Genomic DNA, 21,069 nt, shown 5'->3' with positions numbered 1-21,069 from the left:
CGCCGTTTTTTGGCACTTTTTGGAAAATTTTGACCAAAAAACCAAAAAATTGCGTTTTTTGGCACGCGCTCCCAACCCCCCCCCCGCTACTGCTTAAAATAGTACCAAAGGGAGATACTTTAGTTAGTCAGCCCCCCTACCCAAAAAAATCCGCTAATCTTTAAAACAAATATTGAACTTTGTTAAAATGTTAAAATCGAATGTTAAAATCGATTCCATTTTTGTTAAGAAATAAACTAAAATAATATTACTGATTCTAACTTTTTCACAATTACTCATATCACTAACTTTTTTCATCAAAAATTGAAAAATTAGGTGATTTTTTTTGTTGACTATTTTTAGTTTTGTTTAAATATCGAAAACTGCACGCATGCCTCCTGTATTGAGATCGCCCCCTCTAGATTCCACATACTCTCGGGAACTACACACTTGTAGGAGTGACCCCCCGAAGTGGAGGAGTTGTACAGAGAGTATCCGAAGGAGTCTTGGCCAGTTTCTCGTCTTTTCGCAAACGAGAACAACGCACAGTCCTCAACATTGTCATCTAAAGACAAATGCTCTTTTTTCTTTTCTCCCAACTTACACGAGCATCAATTTCACAGCGTAACAAGTAGTTTTACAAGGTTTATTATGATGACCAAATATGTTTATCATGGCCTAATTCGTCTGCACGTCAATATTCACAACAATTGCAAAACATGAAATTTTTTTTTTAAAGGGTAGCCATTTACCGGGCAAATAGCACAGAATGTTCCGACCATAGTCTTTATAAAAAGTACAAAAAAGCTTTTTTATTTCCAATAGTGTATTTTTTGCGAGGCGTGATAAAAGGATCTGACGGAAAACTATAATTAGGGCACATTCGACAGTCATAGTAAGGGAGGCAAGTTGGACAAAAGTTTTTGGACAAATTGGACAAAAATTACAAGAAAAACAAAAAAATTGTGGTATCTGATTTTGCGGGGTACGATGATTTTTTGCGGTACCTTATTTTGCTTGGAAAACAGAAAAGAAAAAAATTGAAACAAACCCGGAAACAAAGTTACTCCCCATGTTCAATGGTCGGAACAAAAATTTAAAAAATCAATTTTTTTCAAAATTTTTTGCAGAAAATTTTCTAAATTTTTTGAAGTTTTTGCTTCCCAGAATGGAGCTAAATAACTTTTAAAACTAGTAATACTTGCTTAAAACTAGGTTTTAATTGCTTAAATTAGGCAAAATTAAGCTGTTGCAAGCCTGCTCACTTGCTCTGTTCGATCGAATTGACAATAAATCGAAAATTTCAAACCGGTTTTTCTCGACACCAGAAAAAAATGGTGGGAATTTCTTAAGGTGGATCAAATCACGACTGAAAGGGCATCAATATGATATATCAATCAACCCAGCCGATTATTGTTTGTGGCGCCTGATTTATCGGGGAAACGAAAAGTAAAAAAAAAATACACCAGAATACAAAGTTCCTCCCCAATTTCAATGGTCGCAACAAAAACTCAAAAATCAAATTGTTTCAAATTTTTTTTCCGAAATTTTTAAAAAACTTTTTTGAAGTTTTTGCTTCCCAAAATGGAGCTAAATAACTTTTAAAACTAGTAATACTTGCTTAAACCTAAGTTTTAAGCGCTTAAAATAGGCTGTTGTAAGCCTGCTCGCTTGCTTTATTCGCTCGAATTCAGACGAAATATAAAAAATTTAAAACCAGTTTTTCTTGACACTGGAAAAAAATTAGGGAACTTTATAGGTGGTTCAAATCACGACTGAAAGAGCTCTAACATGATATATCACTCAGCCCAGTCTGATGATTATTTGTGGTACCTGGTTTTGCGTGGAAAACAAAAAGGAAGAAAAAACTAAAACACACCCGAACACAAAGTTGAACATGCCTAATTTAAGCACTTAAAACTTAGGTTTAAGCAAGTATCACTAGTTTTAAAAGTTATTTAGCTCCACTCTGGGAAGCAAAAACTTCATAAAGTTTGGAAAAATTTTTGCAAAAAAAATTGATTTTTAAATTTTTGTTCCGACCATTGAAAATGGGGAGGAACTTTGAAAGTTCCTCCCATTTTCAGTGGTCGGAACAAAAATTTGCGGTTGAGGAGGGAGGGGAATGAAAAGGAGCCAAGACAAAAAATATAGAACAGGATTAAACTATCAGATAAGCAGATATGCAATGTCGGCTTTTGGCCTTTGCGAGACTTTATGACCGACATTCTTCGATTTAAATTTTGGCGCACTGTTGGGTTCAATCTCAATAAGCAGTAATGTCAAGCTTCTGCCACCATATCTAAACTAGATATTACGACTGTGCAAGTTTAATCAAAACAAAATTATTAACTTTAAATCCGTGATTGTTTTTTTTTTTCAGAACAATTTCTAATGTCAACTTTTCTCGGACTTAAAATTGCCTGTAGGTCCTGCTGGCGTCGAAACAACTCGTGCTGATTTAAAGTTGGCAGAGGAAGAAGAATCAAAGTTCAGCTCTGTTTCTTCTTGCTTGTTCTAATAAAATTGGGTTATTAAAAAAACCGTTATCTGACTCCAACTACAAATCGAGACGCGCCTTCACCATAAAATCAAAAACCAATTAAACACAAACTAAAAAAATGAAAAAATTATAAACTTAAACGTAGTTGATCATTTAGAAGTTAATATTCAAGCAGAAATGTTCATCTTGGACCTTATTCCCCTTGAAAACTGATAATCGAAAATCCAAAAAAGTCTGCGTTAAAAAAAACAATTTTTCCAAATATTTTTTTTGGTTAAGGAACACTTTTCCGAGAGCTTGTGTGATAGGCAAATGTACCGGCCCCATCTTTTCATTTGTATATTTCTATATCTTACCAAATAATGTAACTATATCAGCGCAAAAACTACAATTTTTAACGGATTGCTTTTGAATTTTTAGAATTTCACAAGTTTGAATCACGGACAAAATCAGTCACAAAAATGTTTAAAATAATAGTATAAGAGTTTTTTGATGTAGTCAAAATGGTCTGAATATATGCTTGGGCTGGTTTTTTTTATTCAGACCAATTTGAGAAAAAAGTATAGAGTGGGGTTAGAAAGTGTTAGCATCGTTTTTTAAGCGAGAGTACTCTACATCCTAGTTGCGCTTTGAAGATTGAATTTTGACTAAACAGTTTGAAATACCAGTAAGTAGCTAAGCAATATACTTAATCAGGTAACTGTCAGATACACCTCATGTTTAGATAGACAATAATAAGCTCTCATGTAAATGGCAAAATATGCAGCAATGAGGATTCTGGCATCTTGAAGTTAGCGATATTTGCATTTATCCAATTTCAATGCGTCTTTTTATTGTACCGAAAATTTTCGAAAAAATGACGGAACATTTGTGCTCGAGAGGTTTTTCTCCAGACAAATTTCGGCTGTTTGCTTTCTTAATAACTAAGTTTTGACGGAATTTTTTATATCAGCCAAAACATATTGTTGTTATGAGCTCAAGTTCAAAAAGTATTACCTGTGATCTTTGTAAACAAACAGCTTGAGCTTGAAAACTACTAGCTATGATGAACAGCAGCTAATCGTGAACTCTTTCCGAGAATCGAGTTGAATCGAAATTAGTTGTGCTGAAAAATCAATCTAAGACTAGCAGGGCTTAATTTTTTACAGAAACTACAATTTTTAATATATGTGTAAGCTTTCGAGGCTCTTTTTCCTTTCCCCCCTAGAGCCCAAATATGTTTGTCATAGCCTAATTAGTCTGCATACCATGTATTTTTGTCTGCATTTTTGTAACAATCCGATGATGTGAACAAAATTTTACTATTAAATTTTTGCTGGTGGGGGGAAAAGGAAAAAGAGCCGCTTTCAACAAGAGTAACAGAATCCTTATATTTGGGGTGTTTTTTTAAACCATTTTTTGACAAATTATTATATCCCGGATTTGGCAAAATTTAAAAAAAAATCTATTTTAATGTATCTTCGTGGTCTTAAATATTATCAAAATTGTCGATTCCCATGTTACGCTCAGACAACAAAATAGGACTGAAAATGGATCTTAAACCATTTTTCCCGCAAAAATGTAATGCATTTTATTTCATTTGAAATCCATTATAACAGATTATAGAAAAAGTAGAAAAACACATTCAATTGTATTTTTTTCACTTTCCTTGTTTCGCTTCGTTTTGACAATACATTAGAAAACATGAATTGATATCAAAACACGCTCTAAAATCAAAGATGAGATTGAAAACATGATAAAAATTACTGGGGTAAACCAACATCCGCCCCCCCCCCCCGCCAGAACCAACCACCTCCCCCGCCAGAATCAACCACTCACCCCAACTGAAGCAACGATAACCCCCACCTGATCCGGTTCATGTGGGATGGTGGGTTGGTTCATGTGAAGGGGGGAGGGGTTGGGTTGGTTCAGGTGTGGGGGTTTGGATCAGGTAGGGGGATGGCGGGGGTAAGAGACTAACGGGGCAAAGGTGCAAACGCTACGGGAGGGGGGGGGGGGGTAACGGAAGGGGATTAGTCCACCTCCAATTTTGTCCACCCCAAAGTTCCTGAAAAGTTGACTAAATTGTAGAAAAGAACCAAACTGAGTAATCGATTTTCATAAAAAAAGTAACAAACCTATCAAAAATGCGCAGAAAAGAATTAAATTGAACAACAAGTAACCAATTTAGTTTAAAACGTAGAAAATATTTTATGTGCGTTGAAATTTGCATCTCAATAAAGTGGAAAAAGTGAAAAAAAAATCGATTATAAAGAATCAAGAACAAATTTTGTTGCCTCGAAAAATACTAAAATATAAACTCCATTTTTAATTGCTTAAAATCGTTTTTTTTTCTTTTTTTTTAAATGAAAAATGACAATGAAACTCATATATAATCGAGTTTTATTCATGGAACTCCAATGCGGGATAGCTGTTAACGAAAAAAATTCATACTGCAAAGTAACATCGACCCACTGAGTGCAAAAAAATAATGTACTCGCAATCATTTTTGGTAGAGTTCCGACGAACTGAAAACAGCCAATCTGGTCATAATCTGGTCTAAGTTTTGCATTTTTGAAGACTTTACAGCTCCAGAGGAAATATTCGAATTGTAAGTAATTAAAAGAAAGGGCCAACTTTAAGCTTAAACAATTTCATGAACAACTAAAACAACAGTATAAGATCAAGGAACGACCTTCTCCAATCCTATTGAACATTTTTTCCAAGCGTTTCAAACCCGGGTAACATTACGAGTTTTTGGTAACATAAGAAATTTAGCAAGCGGATTTCTTCAACACTAACCAACCTGCGCTTAGAGTGTGAATTGTTGGGTTAACAGTTTTAGCTTTTTTTTACCAGCATTTCAAATTTGCAACTTTTTCAGTTGTCTTACGTGTTATTAAGACTGAATGCGTGATCTTACCTTTTAAGGAATCAAAAAGAAACCTGTTAACAATAATTAGTTTGTTCACCATGCAAAACTTCATTACATTACGACAAGCAAAATTAGTTTTTCAAAACTAAAATTCAAATGGAGGGGGGGGGGGGGTGGGGGTGGTAAAGAGCTATATTTTTTTTAGCAAAAAAACGCAGCAAACTAACTCTACAGCAAGCTGTTATTTTTTGCAATCAGAAACGGCAGAAAACAATAGTGCCAACTAACAAGTTTTATAATCGCCACCCAGAAAGAACATCCCCTTCAATGATACTCCTGGAACGACTGTTGCTTCAACTTCCGAGTTGGGAGGTCCGCATTTGTTCCTGCCTAGAAATAAAAGAGATCATTTGCTTAGACTCAGTTAAAATTAGAATTAATAATAAAATATTATCTAGTACAAACTGAATGTGCTTCCTTTTTTGTTAAAAAAATTGTCTAAATTGAAGCGAGATTGATCTCCATTTTAGACTTGTCTGCGTTCATGGTTTATCAAAAAACCCAACGTTCTTTTTCTTTATTTGGCAAAGGTGAACAAATTAACCCAATGTAAATATAGATTGTAATCCCGCCGGATAATGACAAACCTCTAAAGTATTATATTATAATTTATACTGGTCGTATGACCTTGATAGTTGTCGTACACATAGGTGAAATCAATGGTTTTCAGAACAAGAGTTAAATGTTTGGGGTTGAATGATCCTAAAGCTTTGAGGTAAAATAAGGATTGGTTAGACCGCAGAAACACGTGTGTCTTACCGACATACACTACGGAGCCGGACTCATTTCGCCATCGGGGATTTGACATCTCGCCACCGAATGGTTGTCTTCTCAATGTAAAAAAGTGACGAATTCTTGGTCTCCACTTTGACATGGATTGCGATAAATGAGCCCAAGTTTATAGAAAAAAAATATATATTTCAACACAGCTTTCTTTTTTTGACGGGTCTTTTTTTGACGGGACGTTCTTGAGAACAATTGAACTAAAAATTGGGGTCTTTGACCCGTGACCCGTAACAACTAGTGACTGGCACATTTTCGAACCGGATAAATTTAGTAACCAATTGATCAAAGCCTGAGACAAATTTTAAAAAGTAAATCTTTCTTACTTTTTAGAAAGCAAAACGTATGTTGCTTTGTGGCATCTTCTTTAACTTCAAATATGGGCCAAACTCTTTCTTGATGATAGTCAGAATCATTTCTCATCGCATAGCACTGCCCATCATTAGTATAAGTGGCATATGCATCGCTGTACGTTTCAAGGGCCTCAATCGCACAACTGAGGGGAGTGTATTGTGGTTTCGTTGTTATTTGGGTTCGGTTGGGCCCGACGGGTGGTAGGTCTTGCATTGTTACTCCTGGCAAAGGCGCTCCAATGCACGGGCTCTCTGAAAATTTATACACGTTATCAAAAACATAGTGCATGTAAAGTTTTGCTTTTAGAGGGCGATGAAATTATAGTTGAAGTCAAATCGTTGGCATTATCTGTATATGTGACAATGAGAATTTTAATTTTTCAAAAAACGGTGTGTAAGGTTGATTAGATTTTTTGACACAATACATGCAAAAGTAATTTCTGACGCCTAAATGAGCAGCTTTAGGCCAATGAACTTGGTTCATATTCATTGACCGAAAAAAAACATTGCCAACAATTTGGCATCAAGTACATTCCAAAAGTTTTCGTTAAGCTATAAACGGACTCAAACACTCTATCTGTTGTCATAGTATCTAAATTAGTTCATGTTCCATTTCTAGTTGTGCTATTTAATTCATTTATCTGTCTGGCGCTAACTGGTATTTAACCTTCGGAGTTTGTCTGTCACCTTCGGATGACCGCCAATTTATTGTCTCCGACTAAATTTCTAACATACGGTTACTTATCTCACTGGATCAATTTAAATTATCGAAACCGTATTTTCACATGGTGCAGACAGCAGGCCAAAGTGGGGGGAAAACCCCACTGGGAATTACATCGTTTTGGCCCTCGACGTTCGCAGAGCCACCAATGCTATGGGAGTTTTGGTTTAATCGTTTTCAATGGGGGATGGTGGCAAAACATGGCCTAAATCCGAAGAACTTTTATTATGCCAGTACGTTAACCGCAGCGCAGGTTGCAGCATTACCGGAGGAGGTAGACGGAAATAATTGCCTGGCGTCGGAGCAAATACTTATCTCGAACTTGTATTTGTGTCTGGGGGAGAAAGAACAAGATGAGTTACATAAGAGGAAACCACATCTGGATTTATCTACAACAAGGTACTCTCGAGTATTAGATACCATCGAAACGGAATTTAAAAAGGAACGGAACGAAACGTACGAAACATTCCAATTATTGGCACGGAAGCATTATATAGGAAAATCCTTGGAGCAGTCCCATTCAGTGTTAAGCGGGCTGGCCGCCCGATGTAATTTTGGAACGTTGGAGACCAGAAATCTGCGGGATGTGTTCATTGTAAACATGAACAATAGGGAGGCCCAAAATGAGTTATGCCGCTCGACGAAGACACCAGAGGAGGTGTACCGTATTGCACTGTCATATGAACGTGGATACAATTATGCTAAGTCATACGGGTCGGCAACCGGGTGAGCAACAACTTGTGGCATCACCGGTGGAACTGGAGCGTTTCAGATTAAAACGGAACCGGTGGGAACAATCCGGGGAGGATACAGAAACAATAGACAGCGTGGCCGTGGATCGTTCAGAGGACGAGCGGAGATGAGAGGGGGCGGTTCTAGAAGATGCTATAATTGTGCATTTTTCGTGCACAAAACACTTGGTTGGCTGACATTATCACTTCATTCTGGCAATCTTGGTACAATTCATGTATCGTTAATTAAATATTTAAAGTATGTTATTAAAAGAATTGGCTTTGGGTTCTAGAAATTATCAAAGGTTTCGGAGAGCTACCATTTAAAACTGATACAAATTCGAAAATGACTCTTAATTAATGCTTCTAAGGAGCGAAGGTCTTGTGATTTGCATTTGGGCTCGTTATGTTTTTTATGAAATATCGGAACGGTTAAGCATATGAGAGTTTTTTGTACCTAGTAACGATTATACCCCCCCCCCCCCTCCTTTGCAAAGGGGGGAATAGTCAAAGAAATCCGAAATATCTAACCGAAGATGCATGTTTTCCACTTTTCACTATCATCCAAGTCGGTAAACTTGAAACCTCCGAGAAGTTCTATCTTGTACAAGTCTTTGTCGGCAATATTATAAATCCATCCAATCGCTTTGGGATTGCCTGAAGTTGCATCCATTATTCTATCGGTCAGACCATGGTCATCAGAATCGAAGTTGTGAATGCCATCACTCCAATAACTAATAAAGTTGCTTCCGTCTATTGGGATAAGGCGTGGTCTTCCTTGATATAACAAACCTGGCATTGATCCTAAACATATATGATAAATTGTATATCCACCAATAAAAAACAAGTCAAGTGTTAAAAACAAGTATGCAACAAGCGCAGAAGGAGTGTTTCGGTGTTTTTTGAAAATGCACAATTTGATTTTTTTTATTCTTGCACAAATTGTTTTGAAGCAAAAACTTTTTCGGCAGCTTGAAAGGACAGTAAAAAAAAATTCAGGGTTTTGCCTTGATATACGAGCAGTCTTCTGGTATAAATATTGACAGTTTGCGATATGTTGCAGCAAATTATATTCCAATCTAAACTGAGGCCTGTAATTTGGCTTCACTAGAAAATTACGACACGCTGAATGTTTCCCTTTGTTTTTTATATAACGTGTGGGGGATAAAACAAAGACAATTTTAAAGATCATTAAACTGTGCGCTGGATAGGCGCTCAATTTTGTGTCTGTATGTTCCTAGATTCCAGAGACAAATCTTTAAGCTTGTTCCAAAATGTCAGTGGATTCCACTTACATAATTGCCGTGGATTCCGCGTACAAATACCTGTAACGTTAAATTTTTTCGCGCAAGTGCTGTGTCGCGGATTCCGCAACAAGCGGCTATAGCTAGTTGTTCTGGATTTCACAACTGTCAATAAAGTCCGCGAGTGTAAGTGAAATCCGCGAAACTTATAAGCGAATCACCTTTCAGTATTTGGGATAAATATCCCAGTAAGCAGTTTTTGTGATCAAAGTTCTGGAAACACAACACCGAAAAAACTCATAATTTGGAGTTAAGGGGTTGAGAGTGTTTGGAAGCACAGCGCAGCGCATAGCATATTGCCGACTTGGGTCATTCTTTAGTATTCTATCAATCTCAAATACTGATCTAGCTGGTGAAGAGTGAATTCAAATAATAAAGGCAGTATTGAGATGAGTCGAGAGTGAAATCAAATCAGGAGGGCAGTATTTGAGATAAGATGAAAGCTCTGGATACTACTTTGATAGAGTGGTCCCTCGAAAAATTCAATTATGATGAACAGGTTCCGAATGCGTAAAGCGTGTAATAATTTGAAAACTAATTTTTGTATGAATTATTCATTTCAGAAATCTCGCTAAATATGAGAAATCTCGCTTCAACTTATTTTACGGCTTACCACCAAACTGATTCAAGTTATTGTAATCAGAACTCAGTTTCGGCGTTTTCTAATTATCCACCTTGAGATTCGAGGTTTCAGGAAAAACGAATAAAAAATTTTTTTTTGAAAAGATGATGCGAAATCTTTTTGAATGACTAATTTTAATTACTAGACATTTTTAGAGCTCTAAATTATCTAATTTCAAGGGACCTGGTTATTTTAAAAGGACCGCATTAAGTACCCTTTTTCGTCGAGATTACAATATATAACAACAAATCTCCTTATAAATTGCATAATTGTGGAAAACTAATGTTGCAGAAATTGATAACTAAGTTGTATTCACTAAAAAATGATTCAGTACAAATAAGATTTGAACTCACACCGGAGTCCTTATTGGATTAGAAGTCCAAAGCCTTAACAACTCGGCCACCCTGTCTTAAAAACACCATAACGCAAGAAAACTGAAAGAACCATATATCCAATAAAATTGATTCAGAACGTTTCAAACTGGCATATGAACACTATCTATCAAGACTAATTATCAGACGCAGCGAAACTAGACGAACGCGAAAATAAGCAAAAATGATGCGGATGAGTTCAGATAAAACTCTGAAACGGGAGAAATTAGACGGATCGGTACAAGTGTTGGTACAAGTATGATGGAAAAATTCTGTTTTGTCAAGTTTTGCTCATCAGGAAACTCGTGGGATTTATAAAAAAAAGGTTTTTGTTATCTTAATAAGTTTTATATCACTAAATTTTTTTAGAGGAGTGGGAGAGGAGTGTATAACCTCATAACAGTCTAATTTAAAAAATTGTCCCGATCTAAATAACTGCTGTTTCTTGCTCAAAGATTGCTAGAGTGTATGTGTGGGAAATTTCTGGGATCTATGATTAAAAAATTACACTTTTATTGTCAAAACTTTATTTTTTTGCTAAAAAAATATATATTTTTAGGGTGTTTTTTTTCTGCTCGCTGGGGGGTTGGTTTGCTCAGCAGTTTTTCAGCATAGCACTGTTACAAGGCTACTTTTTCGAGTTCAATGATTGCTCTAGGTAAAGTCTTGCATATAAATAAAGGATGAGGTCGGTTTTTTTTAAAATTGAAAACTTCATCATGTGGATTGTCGGATTGGTTTTTGTCCTCGTTTTGGTGAGTTTGTCAAAATTTTGACCATTAAGAAACGATTGAAAGTTAAAAGGATGCTTACAATCAAATCACAGTTAGTTTGGAGTAGGTCAGTCAAAGTTCAAAATAAGATGGTTATAACGTTCAGTTTTTTGATACGTAATTGTTTTGTCGAATTATCTCCAAATATGTTTTTATTCAATGTTCAGAGTCCTGAAAGTATAAGGAGTTACGAGGAAAAATTTGCATTTTTGCTTTGGTAAATTAGGCATATGAATGTTTATAGTCATGTAACATTTTGGGTCGGCCAATCTAATAGTTGAAAAGTTGTAGGGCTGGCAGAAATTTAGTCAAAACTTCAAAAAAAAACTAAATTCTTATAAACCATCTCACTTCACGAAAAAATAAGAATTTTGGTCCAAAAAGTTTTTATCTGTTTCCTAGACGTATGTACTACTGAGTCACTTCAAATTTTACATATGAGCTTGCATGTGCTTCTATATGATGGTCGTTCCGTTCGAAACCTATTTTTACGTTTTTCCTATCTTGTTCATTTCAGCGCTTTGCTACACTTTTTAAGAATTTGAGTTTAGACGGGCTCTTGATTCAAGCCTAAGGGCTACAGCGGCTAGCCAATGGACTAGCTCAATGGGCGTTTTGTTCGTTCCGTATTTAAAAAATTTTTGAGTTTTTTTTGGTGTTTTTTTCCTTGTGTATTTTTTTCTTGTTGTGTGTCCAAATATATTGGATGGCGTCACCAAGGAGCATAGGGTCTCTCAACGCAATCAGACTAGCCTTTAGGCTCCTCAGCAAAAAAGATGCGTTGGCTTGAGGAAAAACCGGAATTGAGTTCGAAGGAGTTGAGATCGAAGTCGGGTGTTTGAGACAAAATGAGATCGAAGTTGTGTGACTGACAAGAATTGAGATCAAAATTAAGGGCGAGAAAGGAGATCAAACGTTTGGTATTTCAACTGGTAGCTGATCAGATTGGTGATTGCGTTTGAACTTGCTGGTGACCACCTAGTAAAAAAAAGATAAAACTCTTCCATATATGTACATATAGTATGCGATTTCTGCTTCAGTTTGCGGATTACGCTTGGAGTTTGCAGATTCCGCAACAGCTCATTTTAACTAAACACAAGTTTTAATATTTGATTGTGAATTCCACAAACAGTTCCGGAATCCAGAAATACTGTTGCGGATTTCCCAAATTCGCTTATTTTGGAACAATTTTGATCGGTACAGTTTTTTAGGTATTTGCTTGTGGAATCCAAAACAGTAAGGAAAATCAAAGAGATGTAGCTGTGTAGTGGATTCAGCGATAATTATGCTTTTGGCCTCTTGCGGCATCCGCTCAGAACGCAAAGATTTCACAGTTTTTGTCTTCGCAATGCAAAGCAAAAATGTTTTTGGACTTCTGATGGAAAAAGCTAGATAAGGAGTCTTTTTAATATCTATTTTTGAAACTCTACGTCATCCAAGTTGGCTCCATTTATGTTGCTTGTCTTTTTTTGATGCTGAAAATACCAAATTTTTGACTGACTGTATGAACAAACAAGTCTTGACTATTTTAACTGTTAATTTTGTACTGGGTTTTTTTCTTCTTATTGTAATGAATTATTTGCCTTGAAATCAATTTTTCTCTCTGGCATAATCGCAACTTCAGCCAGGTTTCTGATACTTAATTTTTTTTCCCATCGTTCGGTTTTTTCATAATAGGGATTCCTCAATTTTAGTTCAAATATTTAACTTCGAAAACTTGAAAATGTCAACAAAATAAAAATATTTTCTGCAAAAATTACAAACAAATCAATTTGTTCTAGAACGCTTCCAAAGCTTCAAATAACTTAACGAATGTAGCTGGAGCTCATACAATAAAAAAATATGTAGACAATTTCTTTTTTTTACGGGGTTTTTTCAAAATTTCTCTTTGCCACCAAAACCAGCTTAGAATTTTTTTTAGGGCTGCTGAGCTAAAAATAGGCGTTTGTTTCCCTAAATTCCCGAAAAAAAAATGGGCTTAAAATTCGAAACCAGCATGTCATTTTCGTTTAGTTTGTTTCTACTGACGCAAACTAAAACACATCTGGTTCTTGAAAGTTTGGCAACCGCTGAACATTTTCTTAGCTGGCTGTTATACTAGCAGGCTCGGAGCTTTGCAAGTTTTCAGGTCCTTTGCTGCATCAAAAAGGCACCGGTGGTTTTTGCATCAAATGTGGTTTTTGAACGTTGTTGTTCGAAAAAATCATAGTTCAAAAGAGTTTTAAAGTACTAGCCATCTGAACTGCCACATGACCCCAGCGCAGCTTCTGAAACGAAAAAAAATACATATTTCAATTTCAATATCAAAATTTTATTAGCTCATATTTGTTTCAAACATTAAAAAAGCTTCGAAAATTTCGTAGGTGGTTTAAAAGATAAAACTTATGATGGTTTCGCTAACCACTTTGAGACGAATTTTCTGATTTAATTTATGACATGTTTTTATCTTGGTAAATTCTATCTTACTTCGGCTCTTATAAGTCACGTTTCCTGTTCCAGTTTTGCCATTTGTCACCACCAGTCGACCATCATTTGAGAAAATGACACTCTCTCCTCCCGGAATACTAACCCACATACTAGTGCCGACTGCGAGGCCTTTTAGAGTCCTGCGCTGCCGACTCAGAGGGGACGACTGCTGCAAAATAGCCGGTAGACAATCTTTTTTTTTCAATTATTTCTCAATTTCAGAGAAAAAATATGATTTTAAGATTTTTTGATTTCAAGTTACTTTTGATACCGAAATAGAGAAGAAAAAGATACGCCAAGTAGTTGTTAATTCGGCTCGATATTCTCTATAAAAGTTATTTTTGAAACTTAATTCATTCACGTTTTTGCGCCATTTGCACTTTTTTATTAGAGAGTGTTATCTGCCTTTCATTTACACATGACTTTGAAGTGAACTTTGAAAGCAAAAAACAAACACTGAAATATTACATTAAAGAGTCAAAGATTATAAAAATTTTATCTTGAAAAAAATGCTGAAAGCATGCGACCTAAATAACTGTTTTCAACTCATCGATTGGCAATTAAAAAAGTCTATTAACTAATTGCATTCGAATAAAAAAAACTCAACAGGCGTCGGGGTTGATAGGTCTGGGAGCGAGTCGGTCTGGGAACGGATATCTGGGAACTTGGCTTGGGAGATTTTCAAAACCAAATCCACAGTTTGTCGATTAGCTGCTAGAAAAAAATGTGATTTTCCCAGCTACCGTTCAATACATATGTCACCCAAGCTTACCAAGAGTTTCAGACTAACTTTTTTTAAATAACTTTTTCGCAAATTTTTTTGGCTAAAGCACCGTGAAGTTTCCGGTGCGCCCTCTTCTTTCAAAACTAGTCATTAATGGCGCCGAAGAAGCCATCAAAAATCTTCCTGTTTTGTGAGCTAAAATAGATATTGTCAAGTAAGACCAAATTGAGGCTACCAAATTCCCGAGAAATCCAATTTACTCACCCTCCCCCCTAAAATTTTTTCCATTTAGGGGGTCATGTACATTGCGTCACAAAAAACTACGCTTGAAAACTGACCTTCCTTAGAACAGTGAGAGATCCGTTGGCGTCCAGTTGCATCTGGAGTATTTCACCTAGCCCCAGTTTGTTCACAACTATACTCCCGTTTTCCAATCTAATTGTCGGGATTTCAGATTGCAAGTCCATGTAATACCGCTCGTCGAAGGATCGCATGTTGCCTAATGGTGCTTCAACGAGACGTTCATTTAACATAACACTTCCAACCACCAAATTTAAAGATTGAGAGACAACGTTAGCATATAGTTCTGCAGGTAAAGCCGTATCTGAGAGTTTATGCGCATCGAGTTCCAGCTTCAGTGTGTAGGCGAATGCCCTTGTGAGTTGAATCTACAATTCTGTGAAAATAGATAGTTGACCACCCAGTTTCAGGGTCTGTCTCTGCCTGCCTGGTGCTAGTCACTAGAAAAAAATCATCTATAGATACGTGATGATAGTAGTAAGTTAGGAGGCGGTAGTGGGGAAGGAAAAAGCTGGGCGCGGTCGGTCTCTCTCCCCCTTATGGATTCAAACCACCCACCATCTTGAAGTTTCCGTCTTTAAAAACAAAAAAAAATGGATGCAATTTGAATTTTTCAAGCAGCTGATTCATTTTCAAAAAACTAATAAGATTTTTTTAAAACTCCCTTTTGTGATCAGGGGCGGATTTAGGGGGGGGGGGGTGGACGCCCCCCCCCCCTCAGGGATTCGACCCCCTGCCGACCCAAAGGGTCCCCCTTTGATACTTTTTCAGAAATCCATTTTTGGCCGACCGACCCTAAAATTTTTCTAAAGGCGCCTTTGGCGCCAATATGTACTAATTTTGAAGGGGGAGCTCGCGCCGAAAAAACGCGATTTTTTGGTCAATTTTTTTTCAAAAAGTGCCTAAAAACACCTTTTTGGCCTGTTTTTTCAAAAATTTGCCTGCGGCGCAGAAAAATTTGCCAAAAATGGGGACAAAACAGTGCTTTGGGAGAGCTCGAAAAATCAATTTGCTCGACCTAAACAAAAAAAGGTCGTCAAAATTTTCGATTTTTTTTTGAAAATCCGCCCTTCCCCTCGAGAAAATCCTAGATCCGCCCCTGCTTGTGAGCATTTTTGAATTGCCACTGAGAAATTGTTAAGATAGGTTCGAGTTATAATATTTCACTTAAATTTTTCTGAAGCTTATTTGAGTTAATTGACTTTGCGTGGAATTTTTTTGTAGTTTCTTAAAGACTATGGTCGGAACATTCTGTGCTACTTGCACAGTAACCGGCTATACTTGTTGTCATTTAGCTTTGCTATATGAATTGCTGGTATATTTTTTTACTTCGTGGACAATAACAACTTAGAAGAAATTAACCTTCGACGACTTCTGTTGCAGTTTTAGTAAATTCGAGTTCTATTTTTTTGTAGAATCCGAACACTTCTTCTCGTAATGGTAAGTAGCAAGCAAGTTCGTCAAATACAGCTCCAGGTCTTCGGGTAATTTCGCAACTATATACCGTTTCCTCGTTCAAATTCCACGGAAAAAATTGTTCACGGAACACATCAATTTCGCTCTCCATGTCTCCGTCTCCATAGCCAATCACAGACCAGTTGTAGAATAGACTGTTGGTAAGGTTGGAACAATTTAAGGTGAACGTGCAGTATCTATTTCTAGATGACAGATCTTCTGTCGCTTGGCAGTCTTTCTCTGGATAATTTTTGTCTGAAAAAGGTAATTTTTTTTGAACCAGACATTTTAAGCAACCTTTGAAGAGCTACGTGAGTTGAGTTGCAACCATTGCGTCTTAAACGAGATAAGTCGCTCTTTACCCTAGAAAGTTCGTCGCAACTTGTGCAAACCAAAAAAGATAACTCAAAATTTTGCGCAACTTTGGCCGAATTTCCACTAAAACAAACCAGGTTAAAGACCAGCCCAATTAGGCTGCATGACAATTTTTATAAAAACCATATTAATGTTAACGAAAAACTTTTTTTGTAAAAATTTTCAGGTGAGGGAAAAAGAAAAAGGGTCAAACTTTGTGCATCCAACCAGATTGCGGCGTGACTGTGAGCGTTTCAAAAATGTGACTTTGAATACTCGAGAAAATAGTACCCAAACTTGATTGAGTTCAAGTAGTATAAGTCAGCGACAGAGATCTACTGCATCCGATTAAAGTCTTAATGACTTAGCTCCCGGGTTGACCTCAATACACCGAAAATGCTTATCACACAATTCCATACATCAAGTTTCATGGAAAGATGATTGTCTACAATTTTCATACAATTTCGAAAAATGACTGAAAATAGATATAAACTTATTTCTGTGGCTGTTCGATTATAATTAAAACAGTCTTGTGATAAAAAAATACCGAGGTTTTCGTTTTTTGAAAAAATTCTTATCATACAATTCCCACATATGGAAATTGTATGACTGGCAATTTTTTGATGGCGACACAAAAGTAATTTTGAAGTTACCCCAATTTTTTTTTTACCGCAAACCGAATTTTGTACGCAAACAAACACATTTCAAAAAAATTTTTGCATGCAAAAATTAATTTTTCGTGTGCATAACGTAGTCCTGGATACAATAATGCTGGGTTTTTTCCTTTTCGCTATACAATTTTTTTCAAAAACGCAGAAAATTCCTATTTATTTTGTATGGCGTGTTTATGTATGCCTTGATCAAGGTCTGATAATTTAAAAGTTCAATTTTTTAAATAATCATCTTTGAAAGATTTTGCCAAATTTCAAAAGTTTGTTACTTTCTTTATAACATTTGTGAGACAATTCAGGTCGTTTCCTATGCATTGTAAATGCAAGACCGCCCTAGCTTTGGTGCTTTGAGTAAGCCAAGGTTTTTATCACTTGTGTTAGATTACAAACACAATCCAAGGTTTTCAGAAAATAAATTTAGAAACGAAAAATCAAATTTTTGGTTTATGGAATAACACCAATTATACAATTTTCATATATGGAAAAATGCTTATCAAAGAGTTTTCATACATTTTTCTGTACGTATGGAGTTGTATGAAACTGTATGACAAGAAGTTTGCCATATATGGAAATTGTATGACAAGAAGTTTTGGTCAAAGCGGGCTGGTAACTATCAAGGTCAACCAAAGCTACTTGGCCTTCAATGCCGATAAACGCAAAATTATAAATACATCAAAAACTTAGTAGTAAAAACATTTAATTTACATTACGAGGCCAAACTGTGCTCTGGATAGGCGCACAGTTTTGAGTTTGTATGTTCCTGGAGCCCAAAGACAAGTCTTTAAACATATTAAATTTGTGTCGGAACGATCGAACGAAATGAAAGAACCAAAGAAGAACAAAGGGAGCGTCCTTGTTGTGGAATCCGCTTACATTTCTCAAAAAGCACCGTTTGGTCTCGTAATGCTGGGAAAGTATAAGCTCCCCAATCAAGGGTTTCCCGATTCGCTGGTTTCCCGATCACCCCCTATTTCTTTCCTCCACGCCTTCCTCCGTTTTCATGAACATGTGGTGTTGGCCCGCACCGAATTTTTATGGGTAATAATCGATTATAATGGATTTTCGTTGACTAAAATGTTGTCTATATAATCGATTATCATGGCATATTTAGACAACGCAATCGATTTTTGATCCATTATAATCGATTATTTTTGAAAAATTTGAATACATTATGATCCATTATAATCAATTATCATCCATTTTTGTTTTCAATATAATGGAATATTTTTGGACATAAAATCCATGAAAATTGATTAAATTTGGTGAAAAATGACTCTAATTTTTGCAAATTTCTGCAAAACTCGAACGAACACGTTTATCCAGCGGCGGCCAATATGCAGTAATTTTTCAATATGTAGTAAATTTCCAAAAATTGCCCAAAAACAGCATTTTTGACCAGTTCCTCACGTACGCCCCCCCTTCCCCCCAACGTAACCCCCTCCCCCTCACGTACCCCATCCCCTCTCGTACCCCCAACCACGACGTACCCCAAATCCCCCCATACCCCCCACGTCGTACCCCTCGCGTACCCCTCCGCCTAGATTCAACCCCCCCTCCCCCACGTTACCCAAGTCCCCTCCTTCCGCGGGTTTGAACCCAAACTACCCTCTCCCACGCGTTTACCAAACCCCCACTAAACACCCCTACGGGACAGGTAACTGTAGTACGGATAAGCGTGGGGGGGAGTTGGTGTGGGATCTAAAGGCATTTTTTTTGTAATTTTCCATAAACTCGACTGAAAATAGGAAAAAAAGAAATTAAGCGAGAGAACAAAATAACTAACTTAAATTTAACCAAATTATGAAAAAATGAAAACAACACACAAAAAGATTTAAATCAATAGAATATAATCCATTATAAATGGATTAAAATGGATTATTTTTCTTTTGATAATTTTTTTTTGAAAATAATCGATTATAATTGATTATATACGGGGATTTTATTGCTTAAAAAATATATAATTTTAATCCATTTTCAATCGATTATAATCGATTATTTTTGTTATTTCATAGAGACTGACAATGAAAATCCAATATAATCGATTATTATCCATGAAAATTCAGTGCGGGGGGGGGGGGGGGGGGCTTTTCGAAATTTGTATGTCAGTCATAAAACCGTAGTTTTTGTTGGCGAGCTGACTTGTGTGAAATTAAATAGCTAAATCGCGTGGGTCTACACTTCATGTGTACTTTTGGATTAGGTACAAAGGCAAAACCCCTCCTTTCTAAAAATTTAGATTTTTTTTTTTTAAATTCTGAATCCAGGCGTTGTGTAGAGTGTAAATGGTATGTCTGTGAGTCCGTATAATCTTATCTGGAGTTCCTCATGGTAGCCTCCAAACCCCCCCCCCCCCCCCAGCAAGCCGCTATTTTGCATTTTCTGATTGGTAAATCAACAGGATTTGTGCATACTGCATACGCGTATTTAAGGTCCAATATTGAGACGAGTAGTTTTCCACTCTTTACTTAATTTGTCGCTTGGGTGACATTATCCAATAGGAGGTCAATGTGGGCATCTGGTATTTGTTCTTGCAGGCTTATTTGTTTTTTTTTTGTGTTAGTTTTTTTGAATCCCGTGCCAATTTGATTGGCTAATTTTTTGTCATCGTAATAACTGAATGATAATAAAACCGATTAACTGTTTGCCGCTAAACTTCTTCAATTGTGTAATGTGTTTTTGTGTATGATTTTTTTGAGTTTCTGTTCTGCCCTTTTTTAAACGAATGGGAGATCTTTGCCAATTTTGCTGTATTGCTTTGAATTTTTTCGAAATCTGTTATCACTAAGTGCTTTCATGATCAATCGAATCTGGTGCTAGTCCTTGGTTTTTTTAACCGATGAGTTTTTTATGGGTACAAAATAACATAACAGGCACGTGAAGGCAAATTAACATCTGGTTTGTTGATTTCTCATGCTGGAGTTGTAGGCCAGTTTTTAGAAGAACATTTCGATCGACAATCTTGGTTTGTTTCCGTCCATAACAAGTAATGGTGCCAATTGCACTATCCATCCTCCTAGGTCAAAGGGGAGTGTAAGTGTTGTGTTACCAATGGTTTGATGTATACTCCCGTGTAGCATGGTAGGTTTCTTGCTGCATCTTCTTGTGATATTTGTTTCCAGATGGTGTATGATGGCAAAACACCACCGCCACGAAAACAAAATTTTTCACATTTCTGTCTCAGTCGCCCAGGATATAGAACAATCTGACACCGCATTGAATCAGTTCTTCAAAAAATAGGAACTATAAGCTTACTGGAGTGCGTGATTTATTGGCATATAAACATATAAGTCAGCCCACGATAACAAAATCTTCCACTTTGTAGACATAGAAAACCCGGAAGCGCCTCAACATTCATTGTTCATGGAAATGGAGGAAGGAAAATAAGTGGGTAAACGGGAAACTAGGCCAATGACCTGATGGACGAGAAGAAAAATCATCATATGAGAGCTCGGATAAGAAAACGTCCAGAAAGACAAGGTGATCCCAAAAAGAAAAGAGAGGAAAAAAGGAAAAATAAGTTAAAAAAACTGAGTACCAAAACATAATTATTTTGAAGTCAGTTGGAGAGTGTTATCTAGCCAGATTAATACGTTCCCAAAAACGAATCACTTATAGTAACTGCACTACTAACTGCAAAAAAATTTAATACTTAGACTTCAGATTTTTTTTTGGTGTGATACAAAACATTTCAACCCAAACTCGCGTTGTGATAAATTAATGTTCAATTTTCTAAAGATTTTTTTCTGTTTGAAATATTGAGTTATGTACGGTTGACTGTACTCATAGATTAATTTCAGATAAGGTAAACCGTCTGTTCGTCACGCTATCTTTTTTTCGGATGGATAGATTTGTGCAACTTCTTAGTCTAATACCAATCTTAATCTTACTCATATATCTCCTAGTCTCAATAGATCTAGTGTATACTGGTTTATGCGAGTTAGTTTCCAGAAGGAGAACAACTGTATTCTAAGTTTAATTCAAATTGCTCTGGTGCTGAAACTACAAGTAGTTTCAGCACCTACAAATAAGTGTAACTGTTAGTTAT

The 21,069-nt window shown here is 36.3% G+C and overlaps 2 protein-coding genes across 2 annotated transcripts; both read right to left on the bottom strand.

Moving 5' to 3' along the window:
- Positions 1–338: 338 nt before the first annotated feature.
- Positions 339–8,657, bottom strand: LOC134844715 (uncharacterized). The gene is made up of 4 exons (XM_063861529.1): positions 8,516–8,657; positions 6,506–6,784; positions 5,625–5,726; positions 339–544 (listed from the first exon to the last, which is right to left on the bottom strand). Exons 1-4 carry the CDS (start codon positions 8,655–8,657, stop codon positions 339–341), a joined length of 729 nt encoding a protein of 242 aa, XP_063717599.1.
- A 4,626-nt stretch (positions 8,658–13,283) lies between these two features.
- Positions 13,284–16,126, bottom strand: LOC134844714 (uncharacterized). The gene is made up of 4 exons (XM_063861528.1): positions 15,907–16,126; positions 14,583–14,984; positions 13,521–13,689; positions 13,284–13,321 (listed from the first exon to the last, which is right to left on the bottom strand). Exons 2-4 carry the CDS (start codon positions 14,775–14,777, stop codon positions 13,284–13,286), a joined length of 402 nt encoding a protein of 133 aa, XP_063717598.1. The 5' UTR covers positions 14,778–14,984; positions 15,907–16,126.
- Between the last annotated feature and the right edge of the window lie 4,943 nt (positions 16,127–21,069).

Source organism: Symsagittifera roscoffensis, chromosome 4 (assembly GCF_963678635.1).
Source record: "Symsagittifera roscoffensis chromosome 4, txSymRosc1.1, whole genome shotgun sequence".
NCBI lineage: Eukaryota > Metazoa > Xenacoelomorpha > Acoela > Convolutidae > Symsagittifera > Symsagittifera roscoffensis.
This window is presented reverse-complemented; position numbering and strand designations above follow the sequence as displayed.

What these genes read in the sequence shown, in the direction of transcription:
- LOC134844714 (XM_063861528.1), bottom strand. Translation starts at nt 14,777, where the DNA reads ATGTTAAATGAACGTCTCGTTGAAGCACCATTAGGCAACATGCGATCC. An exon ending in CTCTCACTGTTCTAAGGAAG is followed by an intron (nt 13,690 to 14,582) that starts GTCAGTTTTCAA and finishes GCTATTTTGCAG; the next exon opens with CAGTCGTCCCCTCTGAGTCG. An exon ending in CGTGACTTATAAGAGCCGAA is followed by an intron (nt 13,322 to 13,520) that starts GTAAGATAGAAT and finishes TTTTCGTTTCAG; the next exon opens with AAGCTGCGCTGGGGTCATGT.
- LOC134844715 (XM_063861529.1), bottom strand. Translation starts at nt 8,657, where the DNA reads ATGGATGCAACTTCAGGCAATCCCAAAGCGATTGGATGGATTTATAAT. An exon ending in TACGTTTTGCTTTCTAAAAA is followed by an intron (nt 5,727 to 6,505) that starts GTAAGAAAGATT and finishes TTTTATTTCTAG; the next exon opens with GCAGGAACAAATGCGGACCT. An exon ending in GGGTGGCGATTATAAAACTT is followed by an intron (nt 545 to 5,624) that starts GTTAGTTGGCAC and finishes ATTTGTCTTTAG; the next exon opens with ATGACAATGTTGAGGACTGT.